The sequence below is a fragment of the Amphiprion ocellaris genome, chromosome 21 (genome assembly GCF_022539595.1).
Source record: "Amphiprion ocellaris isolate individual 3 ecotype Okinawa chromosome 21, ASM2253959v1, whole genome shotgun sequence".
Taxonomy (NCBI): Eukaryota; Metazoa; Chordata; class Actinopteri; family Pomacentridae; genus Amphiprion; species Amphiprion ocellaris.
In genome coordinates, this window is record NC_072786.1 from 190593 (window position 1) to 212637 (window position 22045).

At 40.7% G+C, this 22045-nt stretch overlaps 1 protein-coding gene across 2 annotated transcripts in view; it reads right to left on the bottom strand.

Annotated features, from left to right (window-relative positions):
* lrp6 (low density lipoprotein receptor-related protein 6) overlaps positions 1-20097 on the bottom strand; it is a 49902-nt gene extending 29805 nt beyond the window's left edge. Inside the window, exons 1-7 of one of the 2 annotated variants that reach the window (XM_055006464.1) lie at positions 19795-20097; positions 14782-15178; positions 9780-9977; positions 9510-9706; positions 6248-6382; positions 3512-3908; positions 2061-2232 (exon numbers count right to left, since the gene is read on the bottom strand). In XM_055006464.1, the coding sequence (XP_054862439.1) occupies positions 2061-2232; positions 3512-3908; positions 6248-6382; positions 9510-9706; positions 9780-9977; positions 14782-15178; positions 19795-19849 (1551 nt within the window). In that variant the 5' untranslated portion in view covers positions 19850-20097. The remainder of the gene's footprint in view (positions 1-2060; positions 2233-3511; positions 3909-6247; positions 6383-9509; positions 9707-9779; positions 9978-14781; positions 15179-19794) is intronic. The other variant, XM_055006465.1, reaches the window with a different exon arrangement.
* Positions 20098-22045: the final 1948 nt, after the last annotated feature.

Here is a 22045-nt window from a genome sequence, read left to right on the forward strand (position 1 = left end):
TAACCAACTGGTTGTCCAAGAGACATCCAGCTGATTCCGACCATCAACCCTGACCTGGATGAATCTACACAGACGTGACTGAAAACAAACAAACATTCAGCCTTTGTATTACTAGCTGTCAAACACCCCAAAATATTCAGTTAACCATCAAACAAATGAAACCAATTTTCAGATTTGAGAAGCTGGAATAATAACAAGCCTTAAATGACTGATGAACATCTCATGATTAATCAGCTAGAATCAGGCTTTAAGGAAAATTAACCAAATAATTACCAAAAATGATCCAAAAACGTCATTATTTTTCAGAATAACCTGGTTGAATGATAAATAAAATCCCAGTTGACCATTTTTTTTTAGAAAGAAATGACTGAATTCTGAGTTTTTCTGCAGTCAGAGAGTCAAAGACTTGATGATTGTGGTGTTTTAAAGCTTCCGGTCTGTACGGTAAACCCGATCCAGCCTCTCTGAAGCCTCCTGATCCGAGTGGTTGACTGCAATAAGCTGATTCCTGAAACATGCAGAGAGCGAGGTGGAAAAATGTGAGGAATCTGCAGCGAAGCGGTAAGCAGCGAGGCCTGTAATCTGTGCAGCGCCGCCATTCGCTGCAGCCGGAGCAGCCCAGCGTGGCCGGCCGCCATCCTCCAAACATCCTGCAGGAACGCCGGTTAAATATAAAGACCAGTTTCCATCCTCAGCCAGAAGGCCTCTGCTGGTTTGCAGCCCGACCGCACCGCGGCCACGGTTTCAGATTCTGGGTCTATTCTAAACAGAGCCGACCGCAGCAGGAGGCAGGCCCGCAATCGGAACCAGATGTGGGATCTGGCCACAAGAACCGGGTCCTCGGAGGAACCCGGGGGAGGGACAGGGCCCTCGGCTGCCGTCGGACGCCACGCCGAGGGGGTCAGGTGAGGTCCTGCCCCCCAAGAGGGAAAAATAACGGAGCAGCGGGGCGGGATGGCGTGAGGACCGAAACCACAGTTTTACTGCCGACAGAAAGTTTAACAGCTCCAGGAGTCAAACTGAGGACAGAAACAAGCTGAGATCAAGTGAAACAGCTCCTGAAACTCCAGACTTTAAGAGGAAACACGAAGCTCAGGACAGACGGCCGACATCTCAGTGAGCCAGCTGGGATCTGTGGTGTTTTTCCGCACAAACTACAAATATTCCCTCCTTAAATGTGCTGATCTGATGCTTTTTGGTGAAACCTGCTGAGCATCAACTCATGAGATCAACAGACACACAAAGAAGGATTTATAAAACACAGTTTAAACTCTGGATCAGAACAGAAGGTATAAAAACGAGACACCAAATGACCACTAAAGGACAAAACTGTCCCAATGAGACCCAGAACAATATAGTGCTGATAGAAATTCAGAATCTGTAGAAGCTACAGCATTAACAAAAACAAGACACAAACGAGACAGAAGACAATACAAACGTGACACAAAACAAAAATGATACCCAAATCGACAAAAACAAGGCTCAAAGTGAAAAAAAAGGCTCAAAATGATTAAAAAAAGGCTCAAAATGCCAAAAACAAGACCCAAAATGATAAAAATGAGACTCAAAATGGTAAAAATGAGACCCAAAATTGTAAAAACAAGACAAAAAATGACCACAAAGAAACAAAGTGTCCCAGAGACCCAGAACAACAGAATCTGTTGAAGCATTAATAAAACGACTGGACTGTTAATGATTAAATCTCCAATAAGGCATTATCAGAAACCATCAGGGTTCCAACTCTCTGAAAGTTCTTGAATCGTGTGAAGAAAAATGAACCAAATCCGACATAAAGTCATAGTCTCAAAAAAATAAAAATAAAATAAAATACTCCAAAAATAAACTGTTCTGTATCTGAAGGAAGTGAAGCCTTCATTCGTTTCCCAGTGAAGAAGTAAGATTAACGCTGAATATTAAGGTTAAAAAACTAGATTCCAAATTCAAATAGTTCTCAGGTTCAGAGGGTAAACATGACAAGAATCAAATGTAAACCAATCAGAACCTGGGTGATGGATCGACTGTAAACCAATCAGAATCCGGCTGATGGATCAAACACCGACCTCGATCTTGTCCGTCTTGGCATCCCCCCAGTAGATCTTGCGTTGGTCGTAGTCCAGGGCCAGTCCGTTGGGCCACCCCAGAGATGTGTTGACCATCACCACCCGCTCCATCCCGTCCAGGTCCGCCCGCTCGATCTTCGGAACCTCGCCCCAGTCGGTCCAGTACATGTACCTGGAAACCAGAACAGAAACCACGTCAGAACTCACCGCCTCTATAACTGGACTACATGGACCAACAAACAGCTGATATTCAGGTGGTTTCATACAACGATTATCTATAAAGTTTTAGTTTCTGAAAGCTGAGAACCAACAATCTTCCCCTTTAGATGGAAAACTCCTCGTTCAAATGTTTAGAAAAGGACCAGAATCACAGGTTTAGAGTCTGAATATGAGCAGTAGGGTGATGACTTTTTTACAACCTCATATCCCTGTATCATAATTTGATGAACTTTTATTAAAGATTAGATAAAATCTTACTTTTAAGGTGATTTGATAAAAAAACCTCACGCACAAAATGATTTTAAAAATTTTAATTATCAGCTTTTAGGCCAGAATTTATCAACTTCAAAACAACTACCAACACTTAGATTATCTTTTAAGGCATTGAATCATTTACTTTTCTATGGTTGGTGCATTTGGTACTGTTTGTGAATGCTTCTTTGGGCTTAACGAATTTAGTCCCATTGATAGTAATAGTGATTTTTTCAAAGTGGTTTGTGCGTGACCTTTTTCAATATTTCAACAGAATAAATGTCATTTTAATCATTAATAGGCAAAAGTTCATTCATTAGTGCTACAGGAAATAATTTTTGAGAAAAAAAAGTCAAAAAGTCATCACCCTAATGAGCAGCACAACTTAAGTCAACCAAAACAAACAAAAAACTAGGAGAGAAAGTCAAACTTCATCATTTTCTTCTTCAACATTTTTAACTTCAACTTTCTTCAACTTTTTCGTCATTTTGTACAAGTATTGAGACATTTTGGTCAAATTTCTAGTCATTTTGGATCAGTGTCGAGATATTTTTAGTTTTTCTCAGTTTTGACAATTCTGAGAAATTCTGAAATAGTTTTGAGGATTTTACACCAATTTTGAGTCTTTCTTGAGAAGTTTCAAGACTTTTTGGGAAGTTTTTGAGTTTAGTAGAACCTGGTTCTCCTCTTCCTGTTTAATCCTGTTAGAGCGGAGAGCATTGTAGAAGTTTCGCAGCAACGGGTACCATGACAAAGACTAATGAGGAGGTTCATGACCTGAAATGTTCCACCTTTTAACTGTAGGAGCTTCAGGAGAAACTACCTGGACTTCTCTGGAAGACGTTTCTCTGGAAGTCCAGCTGGTTTCTCCTGAAGCTCTACGATCACCAGGACCTGGCGGAGTTTAGATGTTGCTGCACATGAAGTTCTTTAAATTCACAGATGTACTGAAACCGTTCGGTTCCAGGTGTTAGACCTACCCGGCCACAGGGTCCAGTACGATGGCCCTGGGCTCGTCCAGGTCCTCAGAGATTAGGATCTTCCTCATGGTCCCGTTGAGCCGGGTCACCTCAATGCGGTCAGTGCCAGTGTCAGTCCAGTACAGGTTCCTGGCGATCCAGTCCACGGCGATGCCGTCGGGATGGTTGACCTGCAATGTGACCACGAACTGGGCGTCGCTGCCGTCCAGCAGCGAGCGGCGGATGGCCTTCACGTCGTCGTCCGTCCAGTAGATGTAGCCCTCCACCGGGTCGTAGTCGATGGCGATGGCGTGCCGGATGTCGTCCACCTGCAGGATGATGTCAGTGAAGTCGGGTGTGTCCAGAGAGATTTGCCGCAGGTCAGTTCGCCGGGCGAGAAGCAGCATCTGGGTCGCACCTGAGGACCAAAACCTCAGGTTAGAACTCACATCTGGACCAGAGACCATCTAAAAGCCTCCTACAGACACCCAGGGACATCTACTCACAACTGGAATGGACTGCAGTATTTACTGCATAGATTCAGACTATTAACTGGACAGAACATTAAATATCATCAACAGATAAATCATGATGTTTCACTGCAGATGAGTTTCAAACGGATAGGAGAAACGATCAGAGCAGGGAGGAGATGACAAGAAAATAAATGCAGCAGAAACAGAGAACAGAGGAGCAGTGTGCTGGAGATCCATCCAGCATGGAGAAACATCTACAGATGATGAGCAGAGGAGAGGAAACGTGGAGATAGAAAAACATCTACAGGAGGAGGAGAGAAAAACAGACACAAAAACGTCAAACGACAAAAAGAAGATTAAAAAAGACAAAAACGAGACCCACAACAACAGAAACAAGATCTAAAACAATAAAAACGAGACACTAAATGTCCACAAAGAGACAAACTGTCCCCCAGAGGTCCAGAACAGCAGAATCCTGACAGCAGCTGCAGGTCAACGGTCTTCTGATGGAAGCTTCCACTGATGGAACCCTTCATAGAATCAGTAACACTCACTGGCTGTAGTACTGGTACGACATGCAGAGGATCTGTAGTAATTGTAGTACCTGTAGTATTTGTAGTATCTGTAGCACTAGTAGTACCTGTAGTATTTGTAGTATCTGTAGTACTTGTAGTACTTGTAGTACCTGTAGTACTTGTAGTACCTGTAGTACTTGTAGTATCTGTAGCACTAGTAGTACCTGTAGTACTAGTAGTACCTGCAGTATTTGTAGTATCTGTAGCACTAGTAGTACCTGTAGTACTAGTAGTACCTGTAGTATTTGTAGTATCTGTAGCACTTGTAGTACCTGTAGTACTTGTAGTATCTGTAGCACTAGTAGTACTTGTAGTACTTGTAGTATCTGTAGCACTAGTAGTATCTGTAGCACTAGTAGTACCTGTAGTATTTGTAGTACCTGTAGTCCTAGTAGTACTGGGACTGGAGGTGGTTCACCCAGTGCTGATTGGACTATTTGTCTGGGGGATCATGTGATCTGTTCCTATAACGGCCTCCGGGGGGGCGACGACCAGAAAAATGTAAATAAAGGAGGAGGAGGGGAGGGATTACCATGGCAACCTCACAGCCCTGATCTAAACAAGCTCCGCCTCCATGTGAGCCTCCTATCACCTTCATGTTCAGTAGAAAGACAGGTGGAGGTAAAATAAACCCTGATGGACTTTCTGTCAAACTATCCCATAATAATCAGTCTGCAGAGGAATGCACAGAGACAAGCAGGAACTATTACGGGCTGTTCCACAATCCAGTTACGTTTCAGAGGAAAATACGACAAAACATATTAATAGAAAACACACTGGAGATTAATCACTGATCAAAACAACTGGTAGCAGGTGCACTAAAATGGGTCAGCCAGACACAAAACGACAAAAACAAGGAACAAAACGACAAAAACAAGGAACAAAACAACAAAAACTAGACACAAAACGATAAAAACAAGACACAAAATGGCAAAAACTACACACAAAATGACAAAAATAAACACAAAATGACAAAAACTAGACACAAAATGACAAAAACTAGATACAAAACGATAAAAACAAGACACAAAATGGCAAAAACTACACACAAAACGACAAAAATAGACACAAAATGACAAAAACTAGACACAAAACGACAAAAACTAGACACAAACCGACAAAAACAAGGAACAAAATGACAAAAACAAGGAACAAAACGACAAAAACAAGTAACAAAACGACAAAAACAACGCAAAACGACAAAAACGAACAAAATGACAAAAACAAGGAACAAAATGACAAAAACAAGGAACAAAACAACAAAAACAAGACCCAAAATGACAAAAATTACACACAAAACAAAAAAAACAAGACACAAAACGACAAAAAATAGACGGAAAACGTCAAAAACAAGACAAAAAATGAAAAAAACAAGGAACAAAACAACAAAAAGAACACAAAACGACAAAAACAAAACACAAAATGACAAAAACAAGACATAAAACGTCAAAAACTAGGCACAAAACGACAAAAACAAGATACAAAACAACAAAAACAAGACACAAAATGACAAAAACAAGACATAAAATGTCAAAAACTAGACACAAAATGACAAAAAGAGACATAGGAACTTAACAGAAACTGAAGCATCTGTAGAAGCTGCAGCATTAAAGTGATAAATTAATAACAATAATAATGGTAGTTGTGGCGCGACATCAGTGACTTGTTGTGTTGCTAAACTCCATCATGTCCAGTGTCCTGGTCCTCACCGTCTCTGCAGGTCTGTCCATCCTCCAGCAGCTGGACTCCGGTGGGACAGGCACACTGGTGGAAGGGCTTCACCGGAGACAGCAGGCAGAGGTGGGAACATCCGCCATTATTCAGGGAACAGGAGCTGCTCACTGCTGGAGGAAATAACACCGTTATATATACTATAAATACATAGAATACACCGTTATATATGCTATAAATATATAGGATACACCGTTATATATACTATAAATATATAGAATACATCGTTACATATACTATAAATATATAGAATACACCGTTACATATACTATAAATATATAGAATACATCGTTATATATACTATAAATATATAGAATATATCGTTACATATACTATAAATATATAGGATACACCGTTATATATACTATAAATATATAGGATACACCGTTATATATACTATAAATATATAGAATACACGTTACTTGGGTCTATATGTACTATAAATATATATAATACACTGTTATATATATTAGAAATATGTATAATACACGTTACTTGGGTCTATATGTACTATAAATTAGAGATCGACCGATAAGGGTTTTTCAGGACCGATACCGATTATTAGTAGTTAGAGGAGGCCGATAACCGATATTTGGAGCCGATATTCATTTGTAGTAAAAGTGTAAAAATTAGCGTGAAAAAAATTGAATAATGCAAACACTGAACTTCGTTTAAATGCCTAAAGCATGTTTATTTAATCAAACAAACTGAAAATAATAGCTCCAGAAGTGCATGGATTTCCTACATTCAGAAGCATCTCTTATAAAGTTGAATAAAAGCTTAAATAAATACCTCCCTGAATTTTTTCCACAGTAAATAAAGTAAAATTTAAATATAACTATAATGACTTATCTTTGCTTTAACCCTTAGGAATCTGGGGGGACAATTTGACTGAGGTCCATTTTTGAACTGTACCTTTATATTTCACCTTAAAAATTGTTGATCTTGCTTTGCTTGGTGTCCTTTTTTCAGCACAACCTCACCTGTATGATTCTACAATTATACATTTTTGATATAATGTATGAACACACTTGACCTAAAATTGCTGAAAAAATACAAAGTCTGAGTAGGAAAAAGTTAGATTTTTTTTTACTGTGGACACCATAAACATGTGTAAAGAATCCTTTTCAGAACTTAGAATGCAAATATAAATTGTTTATGTCATAAAATAATGTGCAAATTCAGCAGTCAACACAGTTATATACCACTATTTGTACAAAAATGCAGGAAATTTTTAGGCACTTTGGCACAACTATTTACAAAATCATCAGGAGTCACAATAAAATTTTACATAAATGAATTTGTGCCACTCCAAAAAAACTTTTTCTGTCCACCACAATCTCTACAATGGCAAAAACAATAGGAAAGGGGCTTTATGGCTCAGTAGGTAGAGTGGCCGTCTTGTAACTGGAGGGTTGCCAGTTTGATCCTGGCCTGGAGAGCTCATGTTGAGGTCTCCCTGAGCAAGACACTAAACCCTTAACTGCTCCTGATGGGTTGTGGTTAATGCCTTGCATGGCAGCTTCTACCATCAGTGTGTGAATGGGTGAATGTGATGTATAATGTAAAGCGCTTTGGGTATCGTTTCAGGTACAGTAAAGCGCTATATAAATACAGACCATTTACCATTTAGGACCATGTGGAGAATCTGGAGTCCTGGTGTTCTCCAATGCTAGAATAAGTTTATTATTATTATTATTATTATTATTATTATTATTATTATTATTATTATTATTATTATTATTATTATTAGTATTATTATTATTATTATTATTATTATTATTATTATTATTATTATTATTATTTTAAATAAAATGATAGGAAGTTCCAAATCCGCACTTTGGCCATCTCTCCTCTGTGTATTTCTTAAATATTCCACTCTCTTACTAGTACCACAGAGACGCTGTGACTGGGATCATGCCTGTGCAGACGCTCTCATCCCCCAGGTGTTTCCAGCAGGGAGTCTCAGAGCTGCTTGTTTTTCACACGTCACTCCCTAAGAGTTGCAGAACTCTCCCTGATGTTTCTGATTGTTTTTGTGTCGGCTACAGAAGGCTTCAAAGAATCTCCCGTTTAGCCGTTCACCATACAATGACGCACGAAATGCGCTCGTCTAAAGTTCGCTCAAAAGTAAAGTGTTTATTATTGATCATAACTCTGGTTTTACTTGGTCGATCAACACTATTCAAAAACTGGTAGAAAGTTCAAAATCCGCACTTTTGACCCACGTTTAAAGGGAGACTCGTCGACGCTTCATCTTCCTGCTTCGTTCGATTACGCAGAGGATTAAGTAATTCACAGACATGTCGGGAGGTAATAGGAGTTAGCAGAGCTGCCGCTAATGTTTACTCCGCTCTTACGTTATTCTGCTGCTCACTGTAACGTTAGTAGTAGTTGTGAGATCTAGAGCACTGGGATGTTTATTACAATTTCGGAAGAGTTTTCTGCATTTACCTTCGACACGTGTTTTCTCTCTGGAGCTTCTCACACAAGAAAACGTTCCCTCTCTGCTGTGTGTGTGTGTGTGTGTGTGTGTGTGTGTGTGTGTGTGTGTGTGTGTGTGTGTGTGTGTGTGTGTGAGGACAGCTACTGCTTCAGAGGCTCTGCCACTGAAGCTTAACCAATCAGAGCGCGGGGTGGATAGTGCTGGAGACAGAAAGCAGGGAGAGAGACGCGGCGGCATCTGAGCCGAAATAACTCAGGTTTAAATTGATTTCTTCATATCGGCCCGTCGGATTAAAAAAAGGCCGATGCCGATATACGTCAAATGTCCAAATATCGGCACCGATAATCGGCCCGACCGATAATCGGTCGATCTCTACTATAAATATATATAATACATGGTGGTTCATCTAAATAATCATCCCCATGACCCAGTAAACATTTATATCTACCTTTACCAACTCTTTTGACAGGATGTCATTAGTTTGAAAAGTGCAGCAGTGGAGAAAAATATCTGTACGGAAACTTAAAACGTGACAGCATTTAAAAGCTGTAAACACTGGTAAAGACCTGATATTATCTGATATAAAACAAACAGGATTAAAGATTTAGTTATTATTTATAAAAACACTGAGTTCTGATGTGACGACTTCAGTTCTGACCTGTTTCTATAATACTTTTCAGTTTCTATCACAATGAACCAAACCCTGGACCTTTATAAACTCAGTCTGTTTCAAGTCATTTTGGACAAGATTCAAGTCATTTTGGACAAGTTTCGAGTCATTCTTTTAAACTCACAGTCGGGCTGCCTCTTGGGGCTGAACACGTGGATGTCCATGGGGGAGAAGATGTCCGAGTGGACGACCCGCTGCTCGGCACCGGTCTGCTTCCTGCAGGAGTGGATGGAGTGGGTGTTCCAGTCGGTCCAGAACAGCGTGTCCTCGTACAGGGTGAGGGCAAAGGGGTGAGGCAGCTCCCCTTTCACCACCACCTCCCTGAAACACAGCAGCAGGTCAGAACCGGGCCAGCGCTACCGGGCCGGTTCAGAACCAGTCGGTCGGTACCTACCTGGAGGTCCCGTCCAGGTTGCAGCGGTGGATGAAGTTGTGTTTGGCATCGGCCCAGTAGAGCTTCTGCTGGCCATAGTCCAGCGTCAGTCCGTTGGGCCAGTAGATCTCCTTATCGATGATCATGGAGCGGTTGGTCCCATCCATCCCGGCCCGCTCAATCTTTGGGATCTCACCCCAGTCGGTCCAGTACATGAACCTGAGGACACCAGAAACATCAGAGATTACGTCGCCATGGAAACGTCAATCTGAAAACCTACAGCTGGTCTAAAGGTTTCTTTAAAAAACAGAAACAAGCTGCAAGTTCCTGAAGAAAATCACCAAAAATAAGATCAGAAACAAGATTAATTAAGAAAATCACTTCATTCGACAGGTCTTATTGAAAGATTCTCCAACTAATAAAGAACCAGCATGAACCAGAAAAACAAAAAATGACAACAAGACAGAAAACAGAAGATTTGGGAACAAAATGTTTGTGATGATCTCAGGTGTAAAAATGGAAATAGAGATAATAAATATAAACAGTAAATATGCTGTGAACTGATTTAGAAAGCTCTGAGACCGAATCAGCTTGTCATTAACGACTGAACAACAGAAACTTCAGATGGAATCAACACGTTTACAGCTCCATGCAGCGTTTACTGCTCCATGCAGCGTTTACTGCTCCATGCAGCGTTTACTGCTCCATGCAGCGTTTACTGCTCCATGCAGCGTTTACTGCTTCATGCAGCTCCATGCAGCGTTTACTGCTCCATGCAGCTTTTACTGCTCCATGCAGCCCCATGCAGCGTTTACTGCTACATGTAGCTCCATGCAGCGTTTACTGCTCCATGCAGCCCCATGCAGCGTTTACTGCTACATGTAGCTCCATGCAGCGTTTACTGCTACATGCAGCGTTTACTGCTACATGCAGCCCCATGCAGCGTTTACTGCTATATGCAGCCCCATGCAGCGTTTACTGCTCCATCCAGCCCCATGCAGCGTTTACTGCTCCATGCAGCGTTTACTGCTCCATGCAGCGTTTACTGCTCCATGCAGCATTTAATGCTACATGCAGCGTTAAATGCTCCATGAAGCGTTTAATGCTACATGCAGATCCATGCAGCATTTACTGCTACATGCAGCGTTTAATGCTGCAAGGGCTGCAGCTGATCTGTAGGAGACTCCAGTCTGGAACGAGGCCTGGACCAGCAGCTGAACAACAGAAGCTGCTTTGTGTTAGGTACCTGATGCATTAATCATCCGTTGAACCTGGTCCAGCTCAGCGTTCCTCTGTGGATTTGGAGAACAGGTTCTCTGACTACAGAGCTCAGAATCATGTCTGAACTTCAGAATGAAACTCTGCTTCTAGAGTTCTATGACCAGATAGAAAACCTGAAGCTCTAATTATCAACATGAGGCTGTTTTAAATCCTCTCAGCTCATTAACTGGATTCCCGTTTTAATTCAGACACAACAATGAAAGCGTAACAATCTCAGACCTGACAGGGAAATAAAACATCAGCTGCAATAAATGAGGAGTCAGTTTGATCCAAGTCTTAGAGAATAATTCTTATTAAACCACTGCAGACACTAGGGCTGGGCGATAAATCGATTAATTTGAGTTTGTACTTAATGTCGATTTGTTTTAATGAAAATCGATTTTCTCATCAACATCCGCCACCAACACCTTCCCGCTGGGCTCCCGTAGTTCAGAGTGCGCCCCCCTCCCCCCACGCTTGATACACAAACAACATGGCGGCGAGCGGTGCAGATCTAAAGGTACGTGTCCACTCGATGCTATTTTCCCGCACAGCAACGCACCACATCTGAAAATCACACGGACGGCGGTCACTAGCGAACCACAACATGGTCACATGACAGCTCTGAGCAACAGCAGGCTGCTACGTGGTCACATGACCGAGCTTTTAGCTGGACAGTCCTGCAGACAAGTCGAATAAACACAGCGGCTCGGCCGCAAATTTTCCCTTTTATTTCAAAAAACACGTCACCGAAAAGTATTTCTGAAAGCATTTGAGGCGAGAAATAATCTGCAGCAGCTGAATCTGTCCTCGTTTTATGTCACCGACGCCTAGTTTAGAAGTTTGAGGACAGTTTCACGATGTGTGGAATCTCCGCATGCCGCATCCAATTTGCATAAAGTACGAGTCAGTCTACTTTATGCAAATGAGCTGCAGCCCTCTCCAGGTAAACACACCGGATTGCAGCGGGAAACGCTCCGCAACCAGACCAGCATGCCACATGCAGCGCATTTCCAGCTGCGATCCAGTGTGTTTACCTGGAGAGGGCTGCAGCTCATTTGCATAAAGTAGACTGGACTCCAGCGTGCGGAAATTAGGTAGAGGGTAAAAAAAATAAAAAAAAATAAAAAATAAAAAAAAATTGGATAAATCGTGAATCGAGATTTTGTTTTTAGGCCATATCGCCCAGCTCTAGGAGACACACAGCTCAGACAGGAAATATGGAATCGGCCCTTTCTGTTCCTGTTAAATCATGTTTCAGGTGTTTGTGTCGCACCAGCAGCTCTTCTACAGGAATAATAATAATAATGATAATGATAATAATGGATTAGATTTATATAGCGCTTTTCAAGGCACTCAAAGCCCTTCACAATGAATCCATTATTCATTCACTCACACATTCTCACTCAGCGGTGGTAAACTACGTTTGTAGCCACAGCTGCCCTGGGGCAGACTGACGGAAGCGTGGCTGACAATCTGCGCCTACGGCCCCTCCGACCACCACCAACATTCACACGCATTCATACCCCAGTGTGAGTAGCAGCACTGGAGGCAAAGTGGGTAAAGTGTCTTGTCCAAGGACACAACAGCACATGACTAGGACAGAGCGGGAATCGAACCGCCGACCCTTCGATCATTGGACGACCCGCTCTACCACCTGAGCCACAGCCACCCCACAAATATAATAAGTGAAGCAGAATAAACTGCTTCAGGTCTCACATTAAATATGCTGAACATCTGCAGCGCTCAGACAGATTATTTCCACAGTAACAGCAGTAAAATTGAGGATGCTGAACCTGTTTCAGGACTACTGTAGCTCTCAGCACAGGTTCCTCAGTGGAAAACAGATGAAACTTTCTGATTTTAAGTTGAGTGATTTGCTGATTGAACTGTTTTACATCATGATTCTGACCTAAATGTGTTCAAAATGAAACCATGAATCCAGCTAGTTTGTAAAGCAGCTGTTTGACCTGTCAGATGAAGAACCTCCGGCTTTAGAAGGTGGAAACACAGATAACAGAACTTTCACTGCTGTGATTTCTGGCTGCTGTGGAAACAAATCCAGGAAAAATCCTCAGCATCACTTCTTGGGAAATCTTTAGTGGAAAACCCCTAAAGTTTTCTGATTTCTCTCCTCATTTTTCACGCCAACGTAAACAATTGAGAGTCTCCTTAAAGCATCTGCACATACGAGGTGTTATTTCACCCCACAATAACTAAACTGAAAATAGAAACTTGATACTATCACACTACCATCACTAACCTGGACATTAATGAACAGAGGTGTCCAACATCTGGACAGAATCACACTAAAATGTAAAAGAACCTAAATATGAACTTCTAAACAGTTACAACCAGGATCTAATATGAATAACGAATAACGAATCTACCGCTGCGGCTGGTTAATGCATCTACCACTGCAGCTGGTTAATGCATCTACTGCTGCAGCCTGCTGATGCATCTACCGCTGCAGCTGGTTAACGCATCTACCACTGCAGCCTGCTGATGCATCTACCGCTGCAGCCTGCTGATGCATCTACTGCTACTATAGACCAGGTTGGGACGTCTACTATAGATCCTATGGACGCTATCGGTACTGGAAGACATCAGATCTAAGCTCTCTTCTCTCTTCTATGTGAGAACGTTCCTCTCAGAGCTCCAGGAACCCGGTTCTATGTGAGAACGTTCCTCTCAGAGCTCCAGGAACCCGGTTCTATGTGAGAACGTTCCTGTCAGAGCTCCAGGAACCCGGTTCTATGTGAGAACGGTTCCATCAGCCTCCTGCTCGGCGACACTTTTATCACGACGGCGCATCAAAGGGGAAGAGTTTCCATGAATAGAATCCAAGAGAGAAGAGCAGGAAAGACGCCCTGATTTAAATAAAACTAATGAATACATTAAGGCCTCTTTTATCCGTCTGATGGATTTACATCCTAATCCCTCCACAGACCATCAGTAAGCTGCAGAGCTGCAACTACAGCTGCAGGTCGCAACAAACTGTATTTCACTGGAACTAGACTCTCATCAGGTTCATCTGATGTCAGACCATCAGCAGTCGACAGAAACACGACCAGGAACTGTTTAAAAACTCAGCAGTTTAGAAGAACAAACCATGAAGAAAGTCTCATTTTCATTAACTTTACGCAAAATAACCTGAATATTAACACACAAAAGTCCCAATAACCTGAATATTAATGCATAAAAGTATCAATAACCTGAATATTACTACACAAAAGTCCCAATAACCTGAATATTAATGCATAAAAGTATCAATACTCTGAATATTAACAGATAAAAGTGTCAGAAACATGGATTCTAACACACTAAATCATCAATAACCTGAATATTAATGGCTAAAATCACATAAACAAATACTAGGAGCCACAAACAGAGGGACGAGTAACTCCAAACATCTCATTTTGTTCGATCAAACATCTAAACTCCACCAGATCCAGTTTGTGAGAGAACAGCAGCATATATGTTCATCTGAGAGGCTGGAACCAGGAATATCCGAATATCCGGTTGTGATGGTGGTATCCGAATATTTATTTTGAGATCCGAATATTTGGATTCCAAAAAAGTCCAAAAAAACTCCGTTCATAGAAAATTTCACCAAAACTGAAGTGGATTTCAGACATTTAAAGCAGGAAAAGTGTTTAGAAGCTTCATTAAAGCCCTTAAACTGGTTCTGAACCCAGACCTCGACCCCTCTGGACCTAGATCCCTCTGGTCCCCTCTGGACCCGCCCCCCCGTCAGACTCACCCTCTCTCTGGGTCCAGGGCGATGGCTCTGGGCTGGTCTAGCTCCTGCCAGAACAGAACCTTCCTCAGGGACCCGTCCAGCTCGGACACCTCGATCCGGTTGGTCTCCGAGTCGGTCCAGTACAGCTTCCTGCCTAACCAGTCACAGGCCAGTCCGTCCGGGGAGGCCAGGCCCGGCACCACGGTCTGCATGGCGCTGCCCCCCGACTGGTTGAAGAAGGTCCGTTTGATGGCCTCCTCGCTCACGTCGCTCCAGTAGATGAGGCCCTGGGAGAAGACATAGTCCACGGCAGCGGCGTCCTCCAGCCCGCCCACCACCACCGTGGCATTAGACTTCTCGTGTGCAGCGTCCACAATCCGGAGGTCCCGCCGGTTCGCGTACAGCAGCAGAGGTTCTCCTGGAGGACAAGGAAACACTGGGTTAGGACGTCTACTATAGACCGGGTTGGGACAGGAAGCACGTCTACTAACTGTAAAATTATAACATGGAAATACTTAAGTTATAATAAAAATAAAAATACACACAAACACATCAGTTAGACTATAAGAAAATAACATGTAAATACATTAATAAAAAAAATTAAAGAAAAATAACGTAATTACAGACTTTAAAATAAAAGCAGTCATCACTGAAAATGTCACAAAACTATACAGAAGTGCGTCACTTAAAATAGTAAATACACGTTCAAACAATAGAAATATTACACATAAATACATCATTTAAAAATCAGAAAACACGCAAAAATAATTTAAACATCCATGATGTAAACAACTTAAAATATATATATACATATATATATATATATATATATATATATATATATAGAGAGAGAGAGAGAGAGAGAGAGAGAAATAGTTCAGTTTTAATTTTTATTCTTTATTTCATTCATTTGTAAAATAAAAAAAAATTATGTAAATACAGACTTCTCCAAACTAGAATGAAAGGGAGCAGAAAGACAAGTCTTATTTTATCTGCCCCTTTATTCCCAAAACTCAATTTACAAAAAATGTACTAAACAAAAAAACATGCTATATACACACACACACACACACACACACACACACACACACACACACACACACACACACACACACACACACACACACACACACACATATATGTATATACATATATATACATATATGTTTTTTTGTTTAGTAAATTTTTTGTAAATTGAGTTGCAGAATACTATAATCTACTAATTGTTGAAATTTCAACAATTTTAACTGAAGGAATAATGGATTTGTTGGATCTCTGTATCGTTTTTTACTGATTATTCTTCTGGCTCTTTTCTGCAAAATGAAAATTGACTGAGTATGTTTTGCAGGCATTTCCCCATACATCAATGCAGTAGCTCAGATATGGAACAATCATGGTGTTATATAAAATGTACAATGCTTTGTTATCCAGTGAATCCTTTATTTTGTGTAACAGAGCTATTTTTTTTCGATATTTTTACCTTTGTATACTGGATATGTGATTTCCAACACATATTTTCATCCAAAATGACACCCAGAAACTTGGTTTCCCTTACTCTATTGATTCCAATACCTTCTATAATAATTGAAGCACCAGTGTCTCTCCCTCTGTTACTAAATATCACAAAGTTTGTTTTTCAAGATTCAAGGATAAATTATTTACATCAAACCACGTTTTTATTCTTTTAAATTCTTGTTTAACCACATTCAACACCTGTGTTAAATCTTCCCCACAATAAAATAAAGTAGTATCGTCCGCAAACAGAATACATTTGAGCAGTTTGGATACATAAACACAATCATTAATATACAAAGTCAACAGTTTTGGCCCGAGGACCGACCCCTGAGGTACTCCACACAGAACATAATGCGATTCAGATTTTGAATTATATATCTGCACAAACTGCTTTCTACTTTCTAAGTAGCTTGAAACCCATTTATGTGCCAACCCTCTAATACCGTATTTACTCAGTTTTTTAAGAAGTATGGCATGATCAATGGTATCAAAAGCCTTTTTGAGGTCAACAAAAACACTGTGGGAAAAACTCAAAACTATAAATAATCACCATATAAAATAACCAATAAAAACACCCTATTTCAAATTGATAAATACAGAGAAACATCATTTAAACTGTTTAAAAAAAAAAAAAAGGTCTCTCTTGTCAGTTCTGGAACCAGGCCTGGTTCTAGAGAACAATCAGAAGATTTCACAAACACCGACCAGAGAACAGACACCGTCCTGAGGAGTGTGAAGGTTGTTCATCAGTAAACACCATCTTGAATGGACCAGAACCCCCTCAGAACCTCCTGTGTGGTCGGCATGTTGATGAGCTGTCGGGGAGGCGAGCAGCAGCTGGACTCTTAGCAGGATTCTGGCTCCGACCCAAACCCACAACCCGACACATCCAGCGCCTGGACCCCCGCTGCCGCCTGCTTCCACTCAGGAGGAGTTTCCTGGTCCAAATATTTACTGAACCGCAACACGAAGCCTCAAACTGAGCTCACAGCAGGCAGACGGCAGCCCAGATATGACTGGAATAACCCAGTAACGATTCGGTAACAGCTCGGTAACAACCCAGTAACATCCCAGTAACAGCCCGGTAACGACCCAGTAAGAGCACAGTAAGAACCCGGTAACGACCCAGTAACATCCCAGTAACAGCCCGGTAACAACCCAGTAACGACCCAGTAACGACCCAGTAAGAACCCGGTAACGACCCAGTAAGAGCACAGTAAGAACCCAGTAAGAACCCAGTAAGAACCCAGTAACGATCCAGTAACGATCCAGTAAGAACCCAGTAACAACCCAGTAAGAACCCAGATCTTCCCAAATGAAGATCTGGGGACTATACAACACATTGAGGAAAACTCGGAACTTCAGGGAACTCAGATCTTTGGAAACCTGAAGAAACTCAGATCCAAAGATCCAAAGTCATCCTCTAAAGTCTTGTATGGGGTTCTGGTTCTGATCATATATATACACAAGACTTCTGAGTAAACTCAGCTCCAAAGATCAGTTTCCTCAAAAGCCTGATTTAAGATTTCAGGACATTCTGGACCATTTCTGTGAGATTTTGGACAGTTTTTTAAGTCATTTTCAACTATTTTGGACAATCTGTGGGTCATTTTGGAAAACTTTCATGTTTTCTTTAAGGATAAAACCTTTTTTTTTTTTTAGTCATTTCAACAATTTTTGGACATTTCATTTAATTTTGGACAACTTTCACGTCATTTTGAGTCATTTCTAAACATCTTGTTCAGTGAACTGAAGATCTGTGGACTGAACAGGACATTTGAGGAAACTCAACTCCAAAAATCAGAGTTTCCTCAAATGTCTCGTTCAGTTCAAAGATCTTCAGTTTAAAGTCATGGAGGAAAGAAACCAGAAAATATTCTAAAAAATACTCAGATGTCAAAACCAGCTGCAGGTTAATATTTACAGTTAATCAATCAAATATTCAGACACCCATCAAAGAAAGGCAGCAAATCTTCCATTTAGAGATGCTGAAATCTGAAAACATTTTGTCCTTTGATTAAAAAACGATCAATCAATCGACAGACATTTCTAATTTCACCATTTCTCTGTTAAATATTTGAAAGCTTGACTGATTACTGTAAACTGTTTATCAGATTTCTAACAACATGTAGTGGATAAACTCCATTATTTTATCTGCTTTAAATCATAAATTCAAACTTTAAACTGCAAAACAACCAAAAAAACAGTCAGATATTCAGATTATTTCTGAGTCAAACTGAGCGACTGAAGCCGTTTATTATCAGGACCTGAAGGTTTATTGATTATCTGCTGATATTTATCGTTTTTTCCAAAGTAAAGGTAATATTCTGGTTCATCTGAAAACAACCTGTTCTGTTCTCTGATGTGTTTAAATGATTTATTTACCTTCATGCTGTAGTTATTTTTCTACATAGATTAATATATTCTCCTGTTTGTGTCACTTCTGGGCTGCACTTCATTTACAGCTGAGATCTTTGTAATTCAGGTTCTTAAATGTTTGGTTTTGATTTTAATGTTCTTTATCATATTATGGTTCTAATCCAGCCTGTTTCAACTCTCCTGATGTCTTCTGTTGTTATATTCACTGGCGTACTTTATTTATTTCAGTTTTTCTGCTGAACATCTCATGAATCGGTTCATAAAAGTGATTTTTACTGTAATAAATCTACTATACTCTCCTGATTTAGTCTAAACTGTAATACTCTGATTTAATGTGTGTATTTTACCTTTTAATCCTGGTATTTTTACTGATTAGCGTCCTCTAGCTTTGTTCATAGCTAGAGGACGTTTGTTTTCTTTATTTATGCTCTTTTCTGTGTTCCTGTTGGATTGTGTGTCTCTGAAACTCTTCTTAGGATTTATTTTACTTTCCTGGAGCATTTTATCTTTCTATTCTGTTGTTTTTACTGTTGAATCTGTTCAGAAAACTTCTTTATTGTCCAGTTTTAAGAAGTTAAACATAAAGTTTCAGTCTCGGCTTTTGTTGGAATTTGATTTATTCCCAGTTTCCACCTTTTAATTCTGTATATTTATTGTGTACACTCTGATGCATTAATGAAATCGTTGTAGTTAAATTTTGATTATTAACCAGCTAACCAGTTAGCTTCTAACTAGCTGCTGACTACCTTCCATAGCATTTGTTGTGCTAACTGCTGCTAATTAGCTTGTTTATAACTTAGAAAACACAGTTAGCATGCTAGCAGGTGCAATTAGTGCCTTAAATCCACGGGTCCGGGGAGGGAGGCTGTCCCCGGAGGTAGCCAGCGGGGCTCCAGAGCCTCTCCGGTGGACATTTTCCAGCTAAGTTGGCTAACTCGGGCTGTTTGTGGTTTCATTCTCCGCTCCGGCAGCCAGCAGCTCCTAGCATCCAGGCTAACGTTAGCTCGGAGGGCCCCGGGCCCAGCTCCAAATACCCCCGAGAAAATAGCTTATCCCGGCCGCGAACAGCACTTTAAAACCCGCACAGAGCAAACATAGAGCCGAAGTGCAGCTGAAAGGCCGAACGGAGCCCAAACTCACCTCGAACGAGGAAACAAAAAGTACACCACAACAGGCTCCGCAGCGCGACTCCCATCTTTCTGCCTCGTCGGGCCGCCGCCTTCAGCGTCTCCTCAGCGCAGTATTCCCATCGCTGCGGCCGCTCCTTCGGCCGACAAAAGGCGGATTTGCAGCAATATTCAGGTCGAGGTTGGGCTCCGGTGTCCGTTACACCGACCCCGCTTCCATCCCGGCTGGCTGCTCGCTAAGTGCGTCGGTTCAACTCTCGGTGTCTCACATTGTCCTGCAGGAGCTCTGTGTCTCCTTCCGCGGTTAGGAAGCTGCTCCCCCTCGTCTCCCCTCGGCTCCCTTCGGCTCCGCTCGGCTTTCCTCGGACCCTCCCGCCTCCAGTCGGCTCTCTTCGGCTCGTTGCTCGGATCTTTGGAAACTCCCGAGTGCCACAATGCTCCTCCGTTAGTCCGCGTGTTTTTTTTTTTTTAACCCTCCTGTTGTCCTGCAGGTCAATTGACATTTTTTAAGGTTTGAAAATGTGGGGAAAAAAATATTTTCACAGTGAAACTTCTGATGTCCACACTTTCAACATTTTTGGCAAATCTTTGAACATTTTTTGATGGAAAAAAGAAATGTTAAAAATGTTTCTTAAGAACATTCACAAAAAAAATCAACCAAAATCCAGCAAATTTCACTGGATTTTGGTTGATTTTTATGTGAATGTTCTTAGAGAAAATATTAGAAGTTTTACTGATATATATGGAATCACTTTAGATATTTTTAGGATTTTTTGGAAGATTTTTACTCATTTTTTGAAAATATTTACAAGAATTTTCTTGCCAAATTATTTTTTAAATAAAACTTTTCAGGAATTATTGGAATTTTCTTCCTGAAGGTTTTGCAAATTTTCAGAAATCTGTTTTTTTTCTTTTGAATTTTTAGATTTTTTTTTCAAGGAAACAATATTTTTTGGTGCCCGTAAATGAAGACAACAGGAGGGTTAAACAAAAGCCTGAAGCTCCTTTTTTCCACTGCTGAATACAGCCATGGATTTATTTTATTTTATGGCGCTAAAATCCAAACAGCAACATTTCTTACAGCACATTTATTATTATTATGCTTATTGTTATGCTATCAGATGTCAACAAGTGCTGTTTTTTTAGCATCACCTCAAATACAACGGTTCTTTTAATGACACCAGAAGCTAATAAAGAGACATTTAATATGGTGATGTAACTCCAACACTGTTTTAACATTGTTTAAACCAAAAAATAAATGCCACTTGTTAAAGCTACAACACAGCTAAAGGATTCATTTTAATTCAGCAGGAATTAGCAGGTTAATTAAAAAGACAAGAGAGCAGAATAGGGGTTTATATTATTCTAACAAAGTCATCACAGAGTTCCAGCTCAATGATGGGCTGTGATGCATTATTTTGTTTTATTTTGCTCTTTACTGATTGGCTGTAGAAACTCTGATCTGATTGGCTGTTGGTAACAGAGGGAGGAGCTTGTTACCATAGGAAAACGCAGTAAAATCCAGCATAAGTAGCTAACAGGTTTTCAATGGTGTAAAAAGCAAAACGTAAAAATGTCTCTAAAGCTTTGTTAAAAAACACTTTTATGCTAAAAACTGTTGTAATTAGAGTAACATAAAACGTGGAAACTTTTTTGGCTTGTTTTTAGAAAGCAGCATTTTAATTTGATCTTTGTACAAAAGCAGCATTTTGTTGGATTCGACCAAGAGTGGTTGGAATAACACGTAAACAAAAGGGAGTTATGGCACGTTCCGTTTTCCATACATACCTCAGCTGCTCTCGGCTCCCCACCACCTCGCTGCTCGGCTCCTTTTGTTTTTCAGTCTTCGTGGAAACGCCCCGCAGCCGCAAACAGTCCGCCGTCAGTGCGCATGCGCCTGTGGACTCATTCATGGACCCGGAAGCTCCACGTGACCCAGACTTTTATTTATGGGGTTTTAAATAAAACTAAAATAAAAGCGTTTATCTGTTAAATAAAGTCAAAATTTTAGACTTGTTTTTAAAAATGTAGATTTTTAATTCCACAGGAAGAGTGAAAATACCTTAAAAAAATAAAAGTTATTTATTTTTGTCTTGGAAAAAAATAACTTTAATGTTAATAACATAAATAGAGAGACGGATTAAACCTTTATTGATTCCACGGCAGGGAAATTATATTTATCTAATTATCTAACTATATCGTCGCTCTGACTCCCCCAGTCGGGGAGAGATGCGAAAATCAGAATTTCCCCTCGTGGGATTAAT